The sequence below is a fragment of the Epinephelus lanceolatus genome, chromosome 18 (assembly GCF_041903045.1).
Source record: "Epinephelus lanceolatus isolate andai-2023 chromosome 18, ASM4190304v1, whole genome shotgun sequence".
Taxonomy (NCBI): domain Eukaryota; kingdom Metazoa; phylum Chordata; class Actinopteri; order Perciformes; family Serranidae; genus Epinephelus; species Epinephelus lanceolatus.
The window spans coordinates 3,582,932-3,598,762 of NC_135751.1; the positions used below are offsets into that span (position 1 = coordinate 3,582,932).

General features: G+C 38.3%; 1 protein-coding gene and 1 pseudogene across 3 annotated transcripts in view; one reads left to right on the top strand and one right to left on the bottom strand.

The window, feature by feature from the left end:
- yipf2 (Yip1 domain family, member 2) overlaps positions 1 to 15,831 on the top strand; it is a 49,802-nt gene that overhangs the window by 2,165 nt on the left and 31,806 nt on the right. Inside the window, exons 2-5 of one of the 2 annotated variants that reach the window (XM_033644543.2) lie at positions 12,680 to 12,745; positions 14,767 to 14,951; positions 15,046 to 15,126; positions 15,303 to 15,390. In XM_033644543.2, coding sequence (XP_033500434.1) covers positions 12,715 to 12,745; positions 14,767 to 14,951; positions 15,046 to 15,126; positions 15,303 to 15,390 — 385 coding nt within the window. In that variant the 5' untranslated portion in view covers positions 12,680 to 12,714. Of the gene's footprint in view, positions 1 to 12,679; positions 12,746 to 12,860; positions 12,985 to 14,766; positions 14,952 to 15,045; positions 15,127 to 15,302; positions 15,391 to 15,831 lie in introns of those variants that run through there. The other variant, XM_078161727.1, reaches the window with a different exon arrangement.
- Positions 211 to 1,916, bottom strand: LOC144458672 (uncharacterized; annotated as a pseudogene). Its single transcript, XR_013488051.1, has one exon. The product of XR_013488051.1 is annotated as an uncharacterized LOC144458672 (transcript).

Here is a 15,831-nt window from a genome sequence, read left to right on the forward strand (position 1 = left end):
AAATGATAGAGGAAAATATGAAACAATAGACATTTTTCTCTCGTTACACGATATATATCGTCATATCGCACAGCCCTATAAAATGATTATGCACTTCTTGTCAGTTTACTCTCGTTGTCTTGTGTTGCAAATCAAACGCACCCAGAAGCTGCGCATGCGCAAAACTGCCCCCTCCTCTTCTTTGCAAATCCTCTCTAGCCCAATCAGGTTGGATGGGGGCTGTCGGTGGACAGTAGGGCTGCTCAATTAATCGAATTTTAATCTAGATTACAATTTGGGCTTTCAACGATTATGAAAACAAAATAATCGACATAAAACGATAGGGCTGGGCAATATGACCAAAATCTCATATCACGATATAGGTCATTTCATATCCCGATAATGATACATATCACAATATAGCACATTTTAATCCAATGAATAAAAAGTTGCCCAGAAGAGTAATTTATCAATGTGATCCATGCAAAAGATGGACAGACTCCAAATGACAAAAAATATTGCCGTAAAAAGTGTAATTTGCGTCACAACAATATAAATGATAGAGAAAAATATGAAACGATAGACATTTTTCTCTCGTCACACGATATATATCGTCATATCGCACAGCCCTATAAAACGATTATGCACTTCTTGTCAGTTTACTCTCATTGTCTTGTGTTGCAAATGAAACGCACCCGGAAGCTGCGCATGCGCAATACTGCCCCCTCCTCTCCTCTCCTCTATTCACTCCACGAGCCAGTCAAGTAGGTGAAATTGAATAATGTGAGGGGCAGGTGATCGCCGAAGATTTAAAAAAACAGCGTGCGGAAAATATCAGAGGGAGAGCGAGAGAGGTTGGTGTGTGTGTGTGTGTGTGTGCGCACATCAGGGCCGAACTCTGCCGTGCGCGATACAGAGAGCAGAGGAGAATTGTAAACGTGCGACCATGTGGAGACAGAAATGACATGCCGTCGTGTAAATAAGTCATCACTTGCGCCGCATAATTGTTTGCATAATCGTGATTTCTATTTTAACCAAAATAATCGTGATTATGATTTTTTCCATAATCGAGCAGCCCTAGTGGACAGCCATTTTCAGGTCTCTCCAGAGATGTTCGTTGAAGTTCACAAGTCAGGGCTTTGGCTGGACCACTCCAGAACATTCACAGAGTTGCCCCTAAGCCACTTCTGTGTTGTCTTGGCTGTGTACTTAGGGTCATTGTCATGTTGGAAGGCGAACTGTCAGCCCAGTCTGAGGTCCTGAGCGCTGTGGAACAGACTTTCATTGAGGATCTCTCTGTACTTTGCTCCATTCAACTTTCCCTCATTCCTGACCAGTCTCCCAGGCCCTGCTGCTGAAAAACACCCCCACAGCATGATGCTGTCACCACCATGTTTCACTGTTGGGATGGTATTTGGCAGGTGATGAGCTGTGTCTCGTTTCCTCCAGACATAAGGCTTAGAATTGAGGCCAAACTGTTTTATTTTGGTTTCATCAGACCAGAGAATCTTGTTAACAGTCTGAGAGTCCTTCAGGTGCTTCTTTGCAAACTCCAAGCGGGCTTTCATGTGTTTTGCACTGAGGAGAGGCTTCCGTCTAGCCACTCTGCCCAGATTGATGGAGGGCTGCAGTGATGGTTGTCCTTCTGGAACTTTGTCTCATCTCCACACAGATCTCTGGAGCTCAGTCAGAGTGACCATTGGGTTCTTGGTCACCTCTCTTACTAAAGCCCTTCTCCCCCGATTACTCAGTTTCTCCAGATGAGCAGCTCTTGGTAGAGTCCTGGTTGTGCCAAACTTCTTCCATTTGAGAATTATGGAGACCAGTATGCTCTTGGGAACGTTCAGTGCAGCAGAAATTTTTTTGTAGCCTTCCCCATATTTGTGCCTTGCAACAATTCTGTCTCTGAGCTCTGCAGGCAGTTCCTTTGTCCTCATGGCTTGGTTTTTGCTCTGATATGCATTGTCACCTGTGAGGCCTTTTTATAGAGAGGTGTGTGCCTTCCAAATCATGTCCAATCAATTTGATTTGCCACAGGTGGAGTCCAGTCAAGGTGTAGAAACATCTCTGCAATGGTCAAGGGGAATGAGAGGCACCTGAGCGGAATTTCAAGTGTTGCTGCAAAGGGTCTGAATACTTATGCAAATGTGATATTTCAGTTTGTCCTTTTTAATAAATTAGTGAAAAATTCTAATATTCTATTTTCACTTTGTCATTATGGGGCACTGAGTGTAGATTAAAGTGAAAAAAAAAAAAGAATTTAAATGATTGTAGCATCAGGCTGCAACATAACAGAAGTGACAAAAGTGAAGGGGGTCTGAATACTTTCTGAATGCACTGTATATAAATTAAAGGTTCAACTTTTTAGAGCACATAAAAGTGTTCTCTTACACCTCCTTTTACATTATAGTTTTGTTGATTTCTTTCTTTTTTCCCAAACACAACCTACTTTTGTCTACAGGAGGACAGCATTTCAGTCATTGTATTATACCCTCTAACATCAGACTGCTCAACACCCTTGAAACACCCTGGAAATTTTAGATTTATGCATGTGCATTACTTTTAGTAAAAAAATTACATCTATCGATCTGTCGACCTATCTGACTATCTGATGTTAGTGGGTACAATACAACAACTGAAGTGCTGTACTCTTGCAGACAAAAGTAGGTTGTGTCTGGAAAAAAGAAAGAAATCTACAAAACTATGATGTAAAAGGAAGCATAAGAGAACAAATGTGACAGACAACTTAAAAACCTAAAGCAGTACACTGTAAAATATGAAGTTCACATAGGCTGAAAGACTTTGATGTTATTGTCTTTGTTTTTGCTCTCTGTCAATCTGTCTGTACATCTGTGTCTTTGCATTGGCCTAGCACAACTAAAATATTATATGACAGTGTTATTAAAAGTATTCAACAGAAAGATTGCTAAAAAACCCCTCAACATTACTTAATTGAGGACAGGGAAGACATGCTAGCATAACATTGGATTTCATTTAGATTATGAACATGATAGTTTATATGCTCTCAAAAATGGAACTTTACTTTCACAGAAAATTAGGTATATAAACAGTGCACAGCAAGCTGAAAAGGAAATTTATGGGTCAGTGACAAATCAGGGTTGGCAAGATGAGCAATTCAGAAATATCTTCAAAAATAGTTTTCAAAGCATGCATCAGATTTGTTAAAATGTACATTCTGTATTTTTGTTGGTTTTATGTCATTTGAAATGACATTTGCACCATTTTTATGAAAAGTAAGACTGAATGCTCCTGAAAATGTAAAATGGTGTAACCACGAAAGAATGATAAATATTAAATATTTTATCCACCTACAGTAGATTTAAGTGTACTTATAAAAAATATCTTTATTTGAAAAGCATTAAATTGAAATAAGATATTTTTGGAGTATTTCTATATTTAAATTTTAATGCATTTTGGCAATACTGAGCAGGACATTTCCTAGAAACACCCCTTTTTTTCTAAATAACGTGTGACAAATTATGTAAAATTTGTTAAAAAACACAGTGTTGCACTACAGAGGTGGATTACATTTATTCCACATTTTACTCCACAATTATTTTCCTGTATATAATCATATTTTTATGAAAAAATACCAGTTACATCAAATGATACTGGGTTGTGTCAATTGGTGTAACTGGTATTTTTCATAAAAATATGATACACTGCCTGACCATGTTCCTTCTACAGTCAAACACCACTGTTTGGTGAAGGAATTGACACTGAAAATCAAATATGACAGTCAACAAGGTTAAGTGAACTTGTTTTTTTCATGTTATTTCAGTTCAGAAAAAAGAACATCTGGCAACAGTGAGTTAATTTCTTCTACTGTAAATTCTTTGCTGAAAATACATTTTACAATCATGTTTCATTTTAAAATGTAACTCATGTTTTGTAACTTAAGTTCTGTTAAGAAAAAAGTCAACTGACAGCAACTCATAAGGGTGAACTGGTCTACTATTGTGAATATGGTTGATAAAAATTTAATGAGAGAGAAAGTTCAGAAAAAAGAACATCTGACAACAATTAACTAATTTCTTCTACTGTAAATTCTTTGCTAACAACAATCATTTAATTTTAAAATTTAACTCATGTTTCATGTTTTGTATTTTAAATTCTGATAAGGGAAAAAGTCACCTGACAACAACAACTCTTAAGGACGTAATTGGCCCTTGCTGCAGCATTAGCATTCATTAGCATTCATTTGCATTAGCACTCTATGACGAGCCACTTTTTCCTTGTTCGAAACTGGCATCTAATGGGGAAAAATGATTTTATTGATTTTGTTTGATTACTTTAGTTTTCTATAAATGTATCATGTATTGTAATGAAATAGCAGAAATGTAAATAATTGTATTTTACAGACAGAAATTTTAATGTCTGAGTAACACTTGTACTTTAAATGAATTATTGGATTTTTAGGTATTTTAAAGCTACTGTACAAGATCAAAAGTAGGGTTTTTTTATAATACATCTTTAATCAGCATCATAAACTACTGATATCTAACAAATTACCATCATAAACTGCTGATATTTGACATAATTACCTATAACAGAAGGCTCTTAATAGGAGTCAAATTCATTTTAAAATCAAATTTGACAGGCATTACCATGGACACCTGTGTAAGCACATGGTCTTAGTGTCAATATTTCAAACATATTTTTTAAAGTAAATATTCATTTTAATGATTTTTATGAATTATTAATGTTTTTCTAGGGTCATACCATTTGACATGTAAACTTACCAAACCTGACCAGAGTCTAAAAACGTCAATTTATTAGTAATTTTAAAAGATTCTAACCTTGTCATGCAGCAGTTGTGATCATCAGAGGTCCTTCTCTGTAACACCATTTCCTGTTACATGGCCTTCTTTACAATATTAACAAAATGGCCTCTTAAACGGTGGTTACACCACTTGACACTTCATGTAGTTTACTTAACTTTCATGATTCCCCAAATTAAATTTCATATTTAGAACAAATGTATTCCATTACCTTTATTGAATATAAAAAAGTAATAATTTAAAGCAAGTTTAATTATTTGGTGCAAGTTTTTATGGTTACACCACTTAGACATTTTTGCCATTATCCTCTAATATATTCTCTCAAAATGTATTAAAAGCAGAAATTTTATACTGGATCCACACAAAATTAAAGTTTGTAAGTTAATCATACATTTATTTTCAAATTTTAACCCTTTTAAATTTGACTAAACCATATGGACACAAAAAAAGTAGCATCACGTCATGTGTTTGAGAAAGTTTTCTCTTGAAATTTCTCATAAACTCTACAGTAAAATTACATGAAAGTTGATATGGTCATAGTGGGGGTAACCTTAAACAAGAATCAATTGAAAGATTGATGTAACCTATTTAGGATTTTTTGGAAAATTAATATGTAAAATGATGAAGCTTTGATCAGATTATGTTGCATTTTGAGCAGACTTTATCTTTAAATTTCTCCTATATTCTACAGTAAAATTGCATGAAAATTGTCTTGGATGTAGTGGTAGTCATCTACAACAAGAATCAATTAAAAGATTGATGTAACCTATGAAGGACTTTTTAAAAATTAATATTTAATATGATGAAGCTTTGATTACATTTTGTTGTATTTTGAGCAGACTTTACCTTTAATTTTTTTTTTTCAGGAAATTATGATTATACTTTAGGGTATTTTTTTTTTTTTTTAGCAGATTTTACCCTTACATTTCTCATAAACTTTACAGTAAAACTGCATGAAAATAGTTTTGGATGTAGTGGGGGTCACCTACAACAAGAATCCATTGAAAGCTTTATTTAACCTATTAGGGATTTTGTTTTAATTATATTTAATATGAGGAAATTATGATTATACTTTAGATTATGTTTTTTTTGTTTTGTTTTTTTTATTTACAAGATTTTACCTTTAAATTTCTCATAAATTCTACAGCAAAATTGCATGAAAATTGATCTGGATGTAGTGGGGGTCACCTACAACAAGAATCCATTGAAAGATTTATGTAACCTATGGAGGATTTCTTTAAATCAATATTTAATATTAGGAAACTTTGATTACATTTTGTTTTGTTTTGAGCAAACTTAACTTTTAAATTTCTCATAAACTCTACAGTAAAATTGCATGAAAATTAATCTGGATGTAGTGGGGGTCACCTATAACAAGAATCAATTGAAAGATTTATGTTACCTATTGAGGATTTTTTTTTAAAAAAAAATTATATTTAATATTAGGAAACTTTGATTACATTTTTGTTTTATTTTGAGCAGATTTTACCTTTAAATTTCTCATAAACTCCACAGTAAAATTGCATGAAAATTATGATATGACCATTGTAGGGGTCATCCAGAATAGGAATGCATTAATAAAATGTATAACATAATAAACATTTTATTTAGTGACGGGGAAAAAAAATGTCAATATTTTTAATTTAGAGTTCCTTTTAAAAAAGTGTAGTTAAAAAAATTCTGATACTTTGTAATTGAAATTCATACAATGTGCAAGAAGATGCACTGAATATTTGGTATATCAAAGGGAGAAACAGGGGAGAATGCATTGCTGAAAAACAGGTGTCTCTGTTATGTCTGGCTGTTTCCACCATCCCTACCGTAATACCACAAATAGGCACGCATTAAAAATCCGTGTCGCGGCTGGCTTGACGACGGCTCACAAATTATGGCTCGCTTGACTGCAGTTCTTAACACGTGTATTTAATGGATATGCTGGAGTGAATGTTGACATTTCATCTGAATTGGCGCATTCTTGAGATTTATTCCACTAGAACCATTTTGGGCTAAACCCATCAATTTTTTTGTCACTGGAAAATAGTACTTTCCTCCCTGTCATATTATAAGACTTGTCTTAATTGAGGAAAAGCTGCTAATTAAGTTTCGCTAATTTTGTAATAAACCTATTTTAATTCTTATATAGTCTTAAAAATAAAAGCCCCCCGTTATTTTGCTTTGTAAAAACTTAATGTGAAGCAGCAAAATAAGGAAATGTTGAATTTTCTAGCAGCAACTTTACAAATATGTAAAGTACAAACAGGATGCAGGAGAGAAACTGAACTCCAAACCACAGAGATTCAGTTAGAAGCTACAAAAGCACTGAGAGCTGAACACACAGAGGGCTCTAGTTTCCCGGCGCAGCGCAGGGTGGCGCAGGGTGGCGAACCCCGCGCAGAGCTAGTTTCGAGCAGCGCAACCCGAGGCGCGCTCAGTTTGGCAGACCGAGGTGCGCTGAGATGGGTGTGGTGGCGCAGCAGGGGGAGGTGTCGACAGATCCAACTTGGCGCAGTGACAGTTTCGTGCCAAAAGGCTTCGCCGAAGGTGCGCTAAAAGCTTGCCATCTGAAACCTGGTCTACTGTCAGCGCAGGGGGAGCGCAGCCGGTGTAAGCCGAAATTTACTGCGGTCAAGCCAGCAGTGGTTTGCTTTTGCTTGGTCAAATCAGCCGCACGTTTTTTTCTAGTGCGCGAATCTACTAACACTTATGGTAATCGTAATGAAACGGCTCTGAAGAGCTGCTGGTAGTGACTGTGGGTCAGACTGCAGAGGACAAGTTCAAGGATATTTTGCTGAACTTTGACGTAGAATAAAAAACGTATTTTCCATGTAGTCCATAAAAAACTTATTTTCCATAAGTAGTCTATGATTCGTATATCGCTGAATTTAGTACTTCCTAGACTACTTGCATGCATAATATCAAGTACTTTTACTGTGTAGTTTTTGAGTAATCCTTTGTCAAAGTCCTTAACAGATCACAAGATTAAGGATATTTCACCCAACTTTGATGTGGAATAAAAAACTTATTTTCCATAAGTAGTCTATGATCCATATACTGCTGAACTTTGCACTTCCTAGACTACATGCATGCATAATATGAAGTATTTTTAGTGTGTAGTTTTTGAGTAATCCTGTGTCAAAATCCTTAACAGATCACAAGATCAAGGATATTTCACCCAACTTTGATGCGGAATTAAAAACCTATTTTCCATAAGTAGTCCAAGATCCATATACCGCTGAACTTAGTACTTCCTAGACTACGTCCATGAATAATATGAAGTACTTTTACTGTGTACTTTTTCAGTAATCCTGTGTGAAAATCCTTAACAGAGGATAAGATTAAGGATACTTCGCCCAATTTGATGTGAAATAAAAAAAATATTTTCCGTAAGTAGTCTGTGATTCATATACCGCTGAACTAAGTACTTCCTAGACTACGTGCATGCATAATATGAAGTACTTCTACTGTGTAGTTTTCGAGTAATCCTTTGTCAAAATCCTTAACAGAGGACAAGATTAAGGATATTTCACCCAACTTTGATGTGGAATAAAAAACTTATTTTCCATAAGTAGTTCAAGATTCATATACCGCTGAACTTAGTACTTCCTAGACTATGTGCATGCATAATATGAAGTACTTTTACTGTGTACTTCTCGAGTAATCCTGTGTCAAAATCCCTAACAGAGGATAAAATAAGGATATTTCACCCAACTTTGATGTGGAATAAAAAAACTTTTTTTCCATAAGTAGTCTATGATTCATATACCACTGAACTTAGTACTTCCTAGACTACATGCATGCATAATATCAAGTACTTTTACTGTGTAGTTTTTCAGTAATCCTTTGTCAAAATCCATAACAGATCTTAAGATTAAGGATATTTCACCCAACTTTGATGTGGAATAAAAAACTTATTTTCCATAAGTAGTCCAAGATTCATATACCGCTGAACTTAGTACTTCCTAGACTATGTGCATGCATAATATGAAGTACTTTTACTGTGTACTTCTCGAGTAATCCTGTGTCAAAATCCCTAACAGAGGATAAGATTAAGGATATTTCACCCAACTTTGATGTGGAATAAAAAAACTTTTTTTCCATAAATAGCCTATGATTCATATACCACTGAACTTAGTACTTCCTAGACTACATGCATGCATAATATCAAGTACTTTTACTGTGTAGTTTTTGAGTAATCCTTTGTCAAAATCCATAACAGATCACAAGATTAAGGATATTTCACCCAACTTTGATGTGGAATAAAAAACTATTTTACGTAAGTAGTCTATGATCCATATACCGCTGAACTTTGCACTTCGTAGACTACGTGCATGCATAATATGAAGTATTTTTACTGTGTAGTTTTTGAGTAATGCTTTGTCAAAATCCTTAACAGATCACAAGATTAAGTATATTTCACCCAACTTTTTTTTATTCCACATCAAAGTTGGGTGAAATATCCTTGATCTTGTGATCTGTTAAGGATTTTGACAAAGGATTACTCGAAAATTACATAGTAAAAGTACTTCATATTATGGATGCACATAATCTAGGGAGTACTAAGTTCAGCAGTATATGAATCTTGGGCTACTTATGGAAAATAAGTGTTTTATTCTACATCAAAGTTGGGTGAAATATCCTTAATCTTGTCCTCTGTTAAGGATTTTGACACAGAATTACTGAAAAAGTACACAGTAAAAGTATTTGATATTATGCAAACAAGAAGTCTAAGAAGTGCAAAGTTCAGCGGTATATGAATCATAGACTACTTATGGAAAATAAGTGTTTTATTCTACGTCAAAGTTGGGTGAAATATCCTTAATCTTGTCCTCTGTTAAGGATTTTGACACAGGATTACTTGAAAACTACACAGTAAAAATACTTCATGTTATGCATGCACGTAGTCTAGGAAGTACTTAGTTCAGCGGTATATGAATCTTTGACTACTTATGGAAAATAAGTGTTTTATTCTACGTCAAAGTTCGGCAAAATATCCTTGATCTTGTCCTCTGTTTAGGATTTTGACACAGGATTACTGAAAAAGTACACAGTAAAAGTACTTCATATTATGCATGCACGTAGTCTAGGAAGTACTAAGTTCATCAGTATATGAATCTTGGACTACTTATGGAAAATAAGTTTTTTATTCTACGTCAAAGTTGGGCAAAATATCCTTCAACTTGTCCTCTGCAGTCTGACCCACAGTCAGTACCAGCAGCTCTTCAGAGCCGTTTCATTACGATTACCATAAGTGTTAGCAGATTTGCGCACTAGAAAAAAACGTGCGGCTGATTTAACCAAGCAAAAGCGAACCACGGCTGGCTTGACCGCAGTCGAAATTTGGCTGACCGGCGGACAGCGCGCACACGTCACCAAAACCTCACAGGCAGGTTTCCAGAATATCAGGCACATTAACGATGCAATAAATAGCCACAAAACCACTATTCAATGCAACTATCTGCAATCAGCACATAAATGTATCTCTATATTGACTGTCCCATCACATCTGATGTCAGATCAAAGGGGATTGGCACCGTTTGGCACATTTGGCACGTTTGGCACGCGTAATGGAAACCCAACCTGATTTGATTAAACAGCTGCAAACTAATGAGTTCACATCCCTCTCAGCCAACAACAAACAGCCACAGCATCAGATAGGGAGTATATATTCAGCATCTGTCATCTTAGAAAAGTCAAAAGAAAAGAAACAGAGTGAGACTGCGAGAGAGAAAGAGAGAGCGTGCGCACGAGAAAAACGTGTGGTGACCTCCTCCCAGGCTACCTTTGCATCATCAGCCCGTGGAGGTCTGCTCACAGTTCCGTATACGCGGACACTGCGAGCTTGGACCTCCCGGCCCAAAACATCAGTTTCCTCCTGGGAGAAGTTTGGCCGTCTGACGCTGCTGCTCTCTTCTGCCATGGCGAATTGAGTAAACTCTCATTACGCCTTCGTGCGGCACATTTAAGGACGAGGAGAGGGGCTCATTTGATTGGTGTGATGTGTGTAAAACCCACTCCACGCCTTCTCTCCTCCCTCTTTCCGACTTGCGCAGGTAGGAGGGACGGAGGTGGGACAGACGAGTAGCTGCGCCAGCGTGCACGGTGTGCCAAACTTGCAAAATCCGCCTGGCCACACCCAGTTGGCGAAGCGCAGGTGCGCTGCGCCCCCGCCTCGCCCGGTCTGCGAAACTAGAGCCCAAAAAATGCCTTTCTCACTGGTCTCCTGCAGACAGAGGTGAGTAGAGTCCCACAACACATGGTTAGTTTGAGGGGGAATAACAGGTCGGGCGGGGGATCAGCTGCAGTTGGTGAGACGTTACCGCTACCCCCTTACCCGCCTTGCGGGTGGCCCGGCTTTTGGACCTACTTTGGAGAACGAGTAGGTGCGCAGCTCGGCGTGGCACCGCACACCTAAACTGATAACAGAAACACAAATCAGTGCTTGACTGGACGCGGCTAAAAGTTACAGAGTAAAAGGCCCACAGTATTGTACCTGTGCTGCAGCAGTAACTTCATTCGCAGACTGATTTAGCATAGCTCGTGCACCATAAAGACCAATGTCACAGTGGCTACGGTTACATGATAGCTTCTCATTCGGAATGAAATAAATCTGAATGAAATCATTCGGATTTAAAGTCTTTCCAGGTAGTTTACATGGGAAATATTCATTCCGAATGAGGGTTTACATGGGAGATCAGTTCAATCGCCTTTATTCAGGTCTGCGCAAGGTTTGGGGCAGGGAAGGTTTCTGATTGGATAGGGGGCGGGGCGGATGTTACGTGTTTACGTTTACCGGAAGAAAACACTGTATAGTCCTCGCTCCGGATAACAAGATGCTTGACGATGCCGTTCTTAGTGCATTTTTTGAGCTTGTTTTGCTTATATTCTTGAAGCACCACGACAACAACCTTGTTCTGCTAATGCTTCGTCTGTTGAGGAGGAGAAGGGAGGTAGAAGGTCGAAGAAGGGAGATAGAAGACCGTGCTGTGGTGAATGGAAACCGGTGAGTGCAACAAGTCCGACTGCTCTATCTCAGCCTGTTGCTATGCAGCCCATTGCTATGCGCGCTATATACGTCATCGTGCCAGAAGGGCAAGGAAACGAGCATGCGCAGAAAGACCGGAATGAATTTAAAGAGGAATGAGTGTATACATGCACACAAAATTCTTTCATTCGGAATGACAAACGGAATAAACCACCCCCTTTAATCGGATTTAATTTTTTGTAAACGTACTGACTGTAGACTAATTAACAGACAGATTAAACAGAGGAGCAGCTCTGTGTCTCTGAGTGTTGATGGAGAACCTGTGAGTGAATGTACGTGACTTAAGCGATAATGTTCATTAATGTGCACTGTCCCTTTCTAAATGAAATAAAATTTTTAAAAAAGTGCTACAACAACAATATTAGCTGCTCTATCAATTTAATTCTCCCAACAGTCTCCCACCATGGCTAGTGGATTCCAAAATCTACCAACCAGACAATTATTGTGTTTTTGGTTGGTGAGTGAGGCAAATTTGCAGCCACTTGCATATTTTACCAGCATTTGGCTGGTGGTTGGTGCCTGCACACGCTAAAATCCTAACCAAATCTCTTTTTAATTTAACAGTAAATTGACTTTGTTCTTTGTCTGGATGACTTATGAGATTACTGAACATTTAATTGTCAAAGAACTTGATATGTGAGCTTGCTGCTTGATAAGTTAAATGAGCGGATGCCCGGTCTGCAAAGAGATGACCTAACTTTATCATTTCAGTAACATAGACTTTATAAAAGTATAGCTAAATTCATAGCCTACAATCTATCAGTTGACCAATAAACTCTGCCCAGCGTGCAGGGAACCCTAGTATGTGAAAACTGCTGTCAGTGCTCATCTGTATCCATCCATTATCTTCTCCTAGGTCTTGCATGAGGTTGCTGTTTGATCACTGAAGCAATGGCCAGTCCTAATGATCTACAGTTCCAAGGTAAAGATTGTGAAATTCAACCTTAATCCATCAGTTTATTTTTTTGCATGAAATTATACAGGATACATGCATCCATCCATCCATTTTCATCTGCTTATCCGGGCCGAGTTGCAGGGGCAGCAGGCCAAACAAAGCATCCCAGACATCCCTCTCCTCAGCAACACTTTCAAGCTCCTCCTGGGGGACCTCAAGGCGTTCCCAGGCCAGATGACATATGTAATCCCTCCAGCATGTTCTGGGTATGCCCTAGGGCCTCCTAACATTGGGACATGCCCGAAACACCTCCAATGGGAGGCACGATAGTCGAACCACCTAAACTGACCCCTTTCGATGCAAAGGAGTAGCGGCTCTCCTCCAAGCTCCCTCCAGATGTCTGAGCTTCTTACCTCATCTCTAAGGCTGAGCCCAACCCCCCCCACCCCCCCACCCCCCCACCCCCCCCCCCCCCACAGAGGAACTCATTTTAGCAGCTTCTATCTGTGATCACATTCTTTCGGGCAGTACCCAGAGCTCATGACCATAGATCATAGATGAGGGTTGGGACATAGGTGGACCAGTAAATCGAAAGCTCTGCCTTGCGGCTCAGCTCCCTCTTCACCACGACGGTCTGGCGCAGTGCCCGCATCACTGCAGAAGCCGCACCAAATAGCAAATCCATCTCACGTTCCATTCTACCCTCATTCTTGATCAAGACCTCAAGACATTTTCTGACAAAGGGTGGTCTTGCTTCTTTGAACAGTAAGGGGTGAAATAAGACATCCCTTAAGATGGTGACCAGATCAATTTCTGGGTTACCAGTGGAGCAAGGAGCAGCATTGAGTGTCACTTTTTTATTTCTGTAGGATGGGGCACCTGGGTTCAGACAAAAGCGAAAGTGCAGGTTAATCTTCTCAGGGCAGCTGTTCTAAAATTCAATCCAGATCAGAATGATCCAGATTTGGAAATTCCATTTTTTGCTATTCAGAATCACCTAATCCACTTTAATTTTTCAAAGCAACATTGGATCAAATCACCCTGATCCACACACAAAGTTTTCAAGATAACCAGATCTGGATAACCAGTGGTCTAAATGGAACTACATATCACAGTGTAGGCAGTCTGCCAACAAACACACTACAGTTACCACTTATCACCATAGTTGCTGCCAAGGAGAACAAACAGGGATCTTTGAAATTCTAACTTTAAATAAGTTTTGGTTGATTTTGACAGCTATTTGGGTGATTATTATATTTTATGAATGTTTGACCAAATTCAAACCTGTGTTACATTATGTTCCTGAAATCCACCCTGAATCAAACCTTCTGCTGGGATCAGGATAATCCAGATTTTTTGGATCAGAGGTATCCCAATCCTAATAAAAAGTTTTCAACAACACCTACTGAAGGTTTTATTCAGATCAAAACCAAGACTGGATTACATGATCTAAGGATTTCAAATTCCTTTTTTCTTTTGAACTGCCCATTTCCAAGATTTGATCTAATTTGATAGCTGAAATCCGATCAGATTACATTTTAAACAACTGGGCCTTGAGGAAACAGCAGTAGGGTTTAAGAGGGACCGTAGCGTTTGTTCCAGGTTTTTGTTGATGTTTTCAAAAATACTGATAACCAATATTTATATGATGAGTTGGCTGTTAAGGAGCTCATTTTTGAATGCTAAATATTAGCAAAATTATGTGACCCTTTTTTGGGAATAATTTTGCGTATTGTTTGTATTTCAGATGAGATTTTCTGTCAATGGATCCCCTCAGAAAATCAGACTGTCCTGTTATAAGCCCTCTGTTAATGTTTCTGTCCAATCAGCCAATAGAAAATAAGTGGAAAATTTGATAGGGGTTAGTTTACCACACTAAATACATATTGACCATTAAAATGCATATTAATTGTGCGAAGCGAGAGAGCCCGACTGAGTTGAATTGGCTTCAGGTACTGGCCTGAAGTACAACTATTATGTACACAACCAGGCTTGTAGTAACACAGCCACTTTACTATCTCCCTGTGTTTCTCAATGCATGTCTTAAGAGTTTGAGGAAGCAGCAGAGCTGTTGTCTGCAGACCCGGGAGCCTCCACACTCAGTATGTCTGCCTCAAACACCAGCATGACAGCAGCAGCAGCAGGAGGAGAAAGAGAAAGAGAAAGAGAAAGAGGGGAGGATGTTAAACTAGACCTCTCAGAGGATGAGGAGGGTCAGGAGGAGAGTTCAGAGGTGTGTAAAGTATCTGTGTTGACTCATCATGACAGTTTCTAACAGAGTCTCGATGTTTTGAATGAACACAGCTGAAAGATGTGTGTGTTTCCAGCTGTTAGGAGGACAGAAACCAACTGGTGGCTTCTGGACCTTTGGGTATTATCAGTCTTTCTTCAATGTGGACACAGTGCAGGTATGAGCCACTCCCTCTCTACAAATACACTTTTTATACAATTGCAGGTGTGACTGAACAATGGATACATGTGATTTTTTTTTCATGATAAACCTAGCTCAAAGAATATATGAGTTTCTTTTAATGTGGTTTTTTTTTTCTTTTTTTGTTGCTTGACATTCCTTTATGTGATGCAGGTACTGGACAGAGTTAAGGGGTCAGTGATGCCATTACCTGGAAGAAACTTTATTAAACACCACCTAAGGAGTAACCCTGATCTCTATGGTAAGCCAATGGAGTTGGTTAAATATATCATATTATACATTCCCTTGTGTTTTTCTTTATTTTCTCTAGATGAAAGACCTTATGGTTAGATGTTTTATGTGATATTAACGGTCTAGTGTTGAGGATTTAGTGGCATCTAGTGGTGAGGTTGCAAACAGCAACCAACTGAAACTTCTGTGGCCAGTGCAAAAATGTTAAATGCAAGTGGCCCTATTTAGAGCCAGTGTCTGATGTGTCAGTTCTTGGCTACTGTAGAATAACATGACGGACTCTGTGGATGAGGACTCACTCTGTGTGTAGTAGTTCCAAGGTAACAAAACACAACAATTCTTAGTTTTAACATATCCCTGTAAATCCTACACTGTGGAGCTTTAAAGCTAGATTTACAGTTGTGTGTGGGATATACATACAGTTGAGGACAAAATTATTAGCCCCCCTACA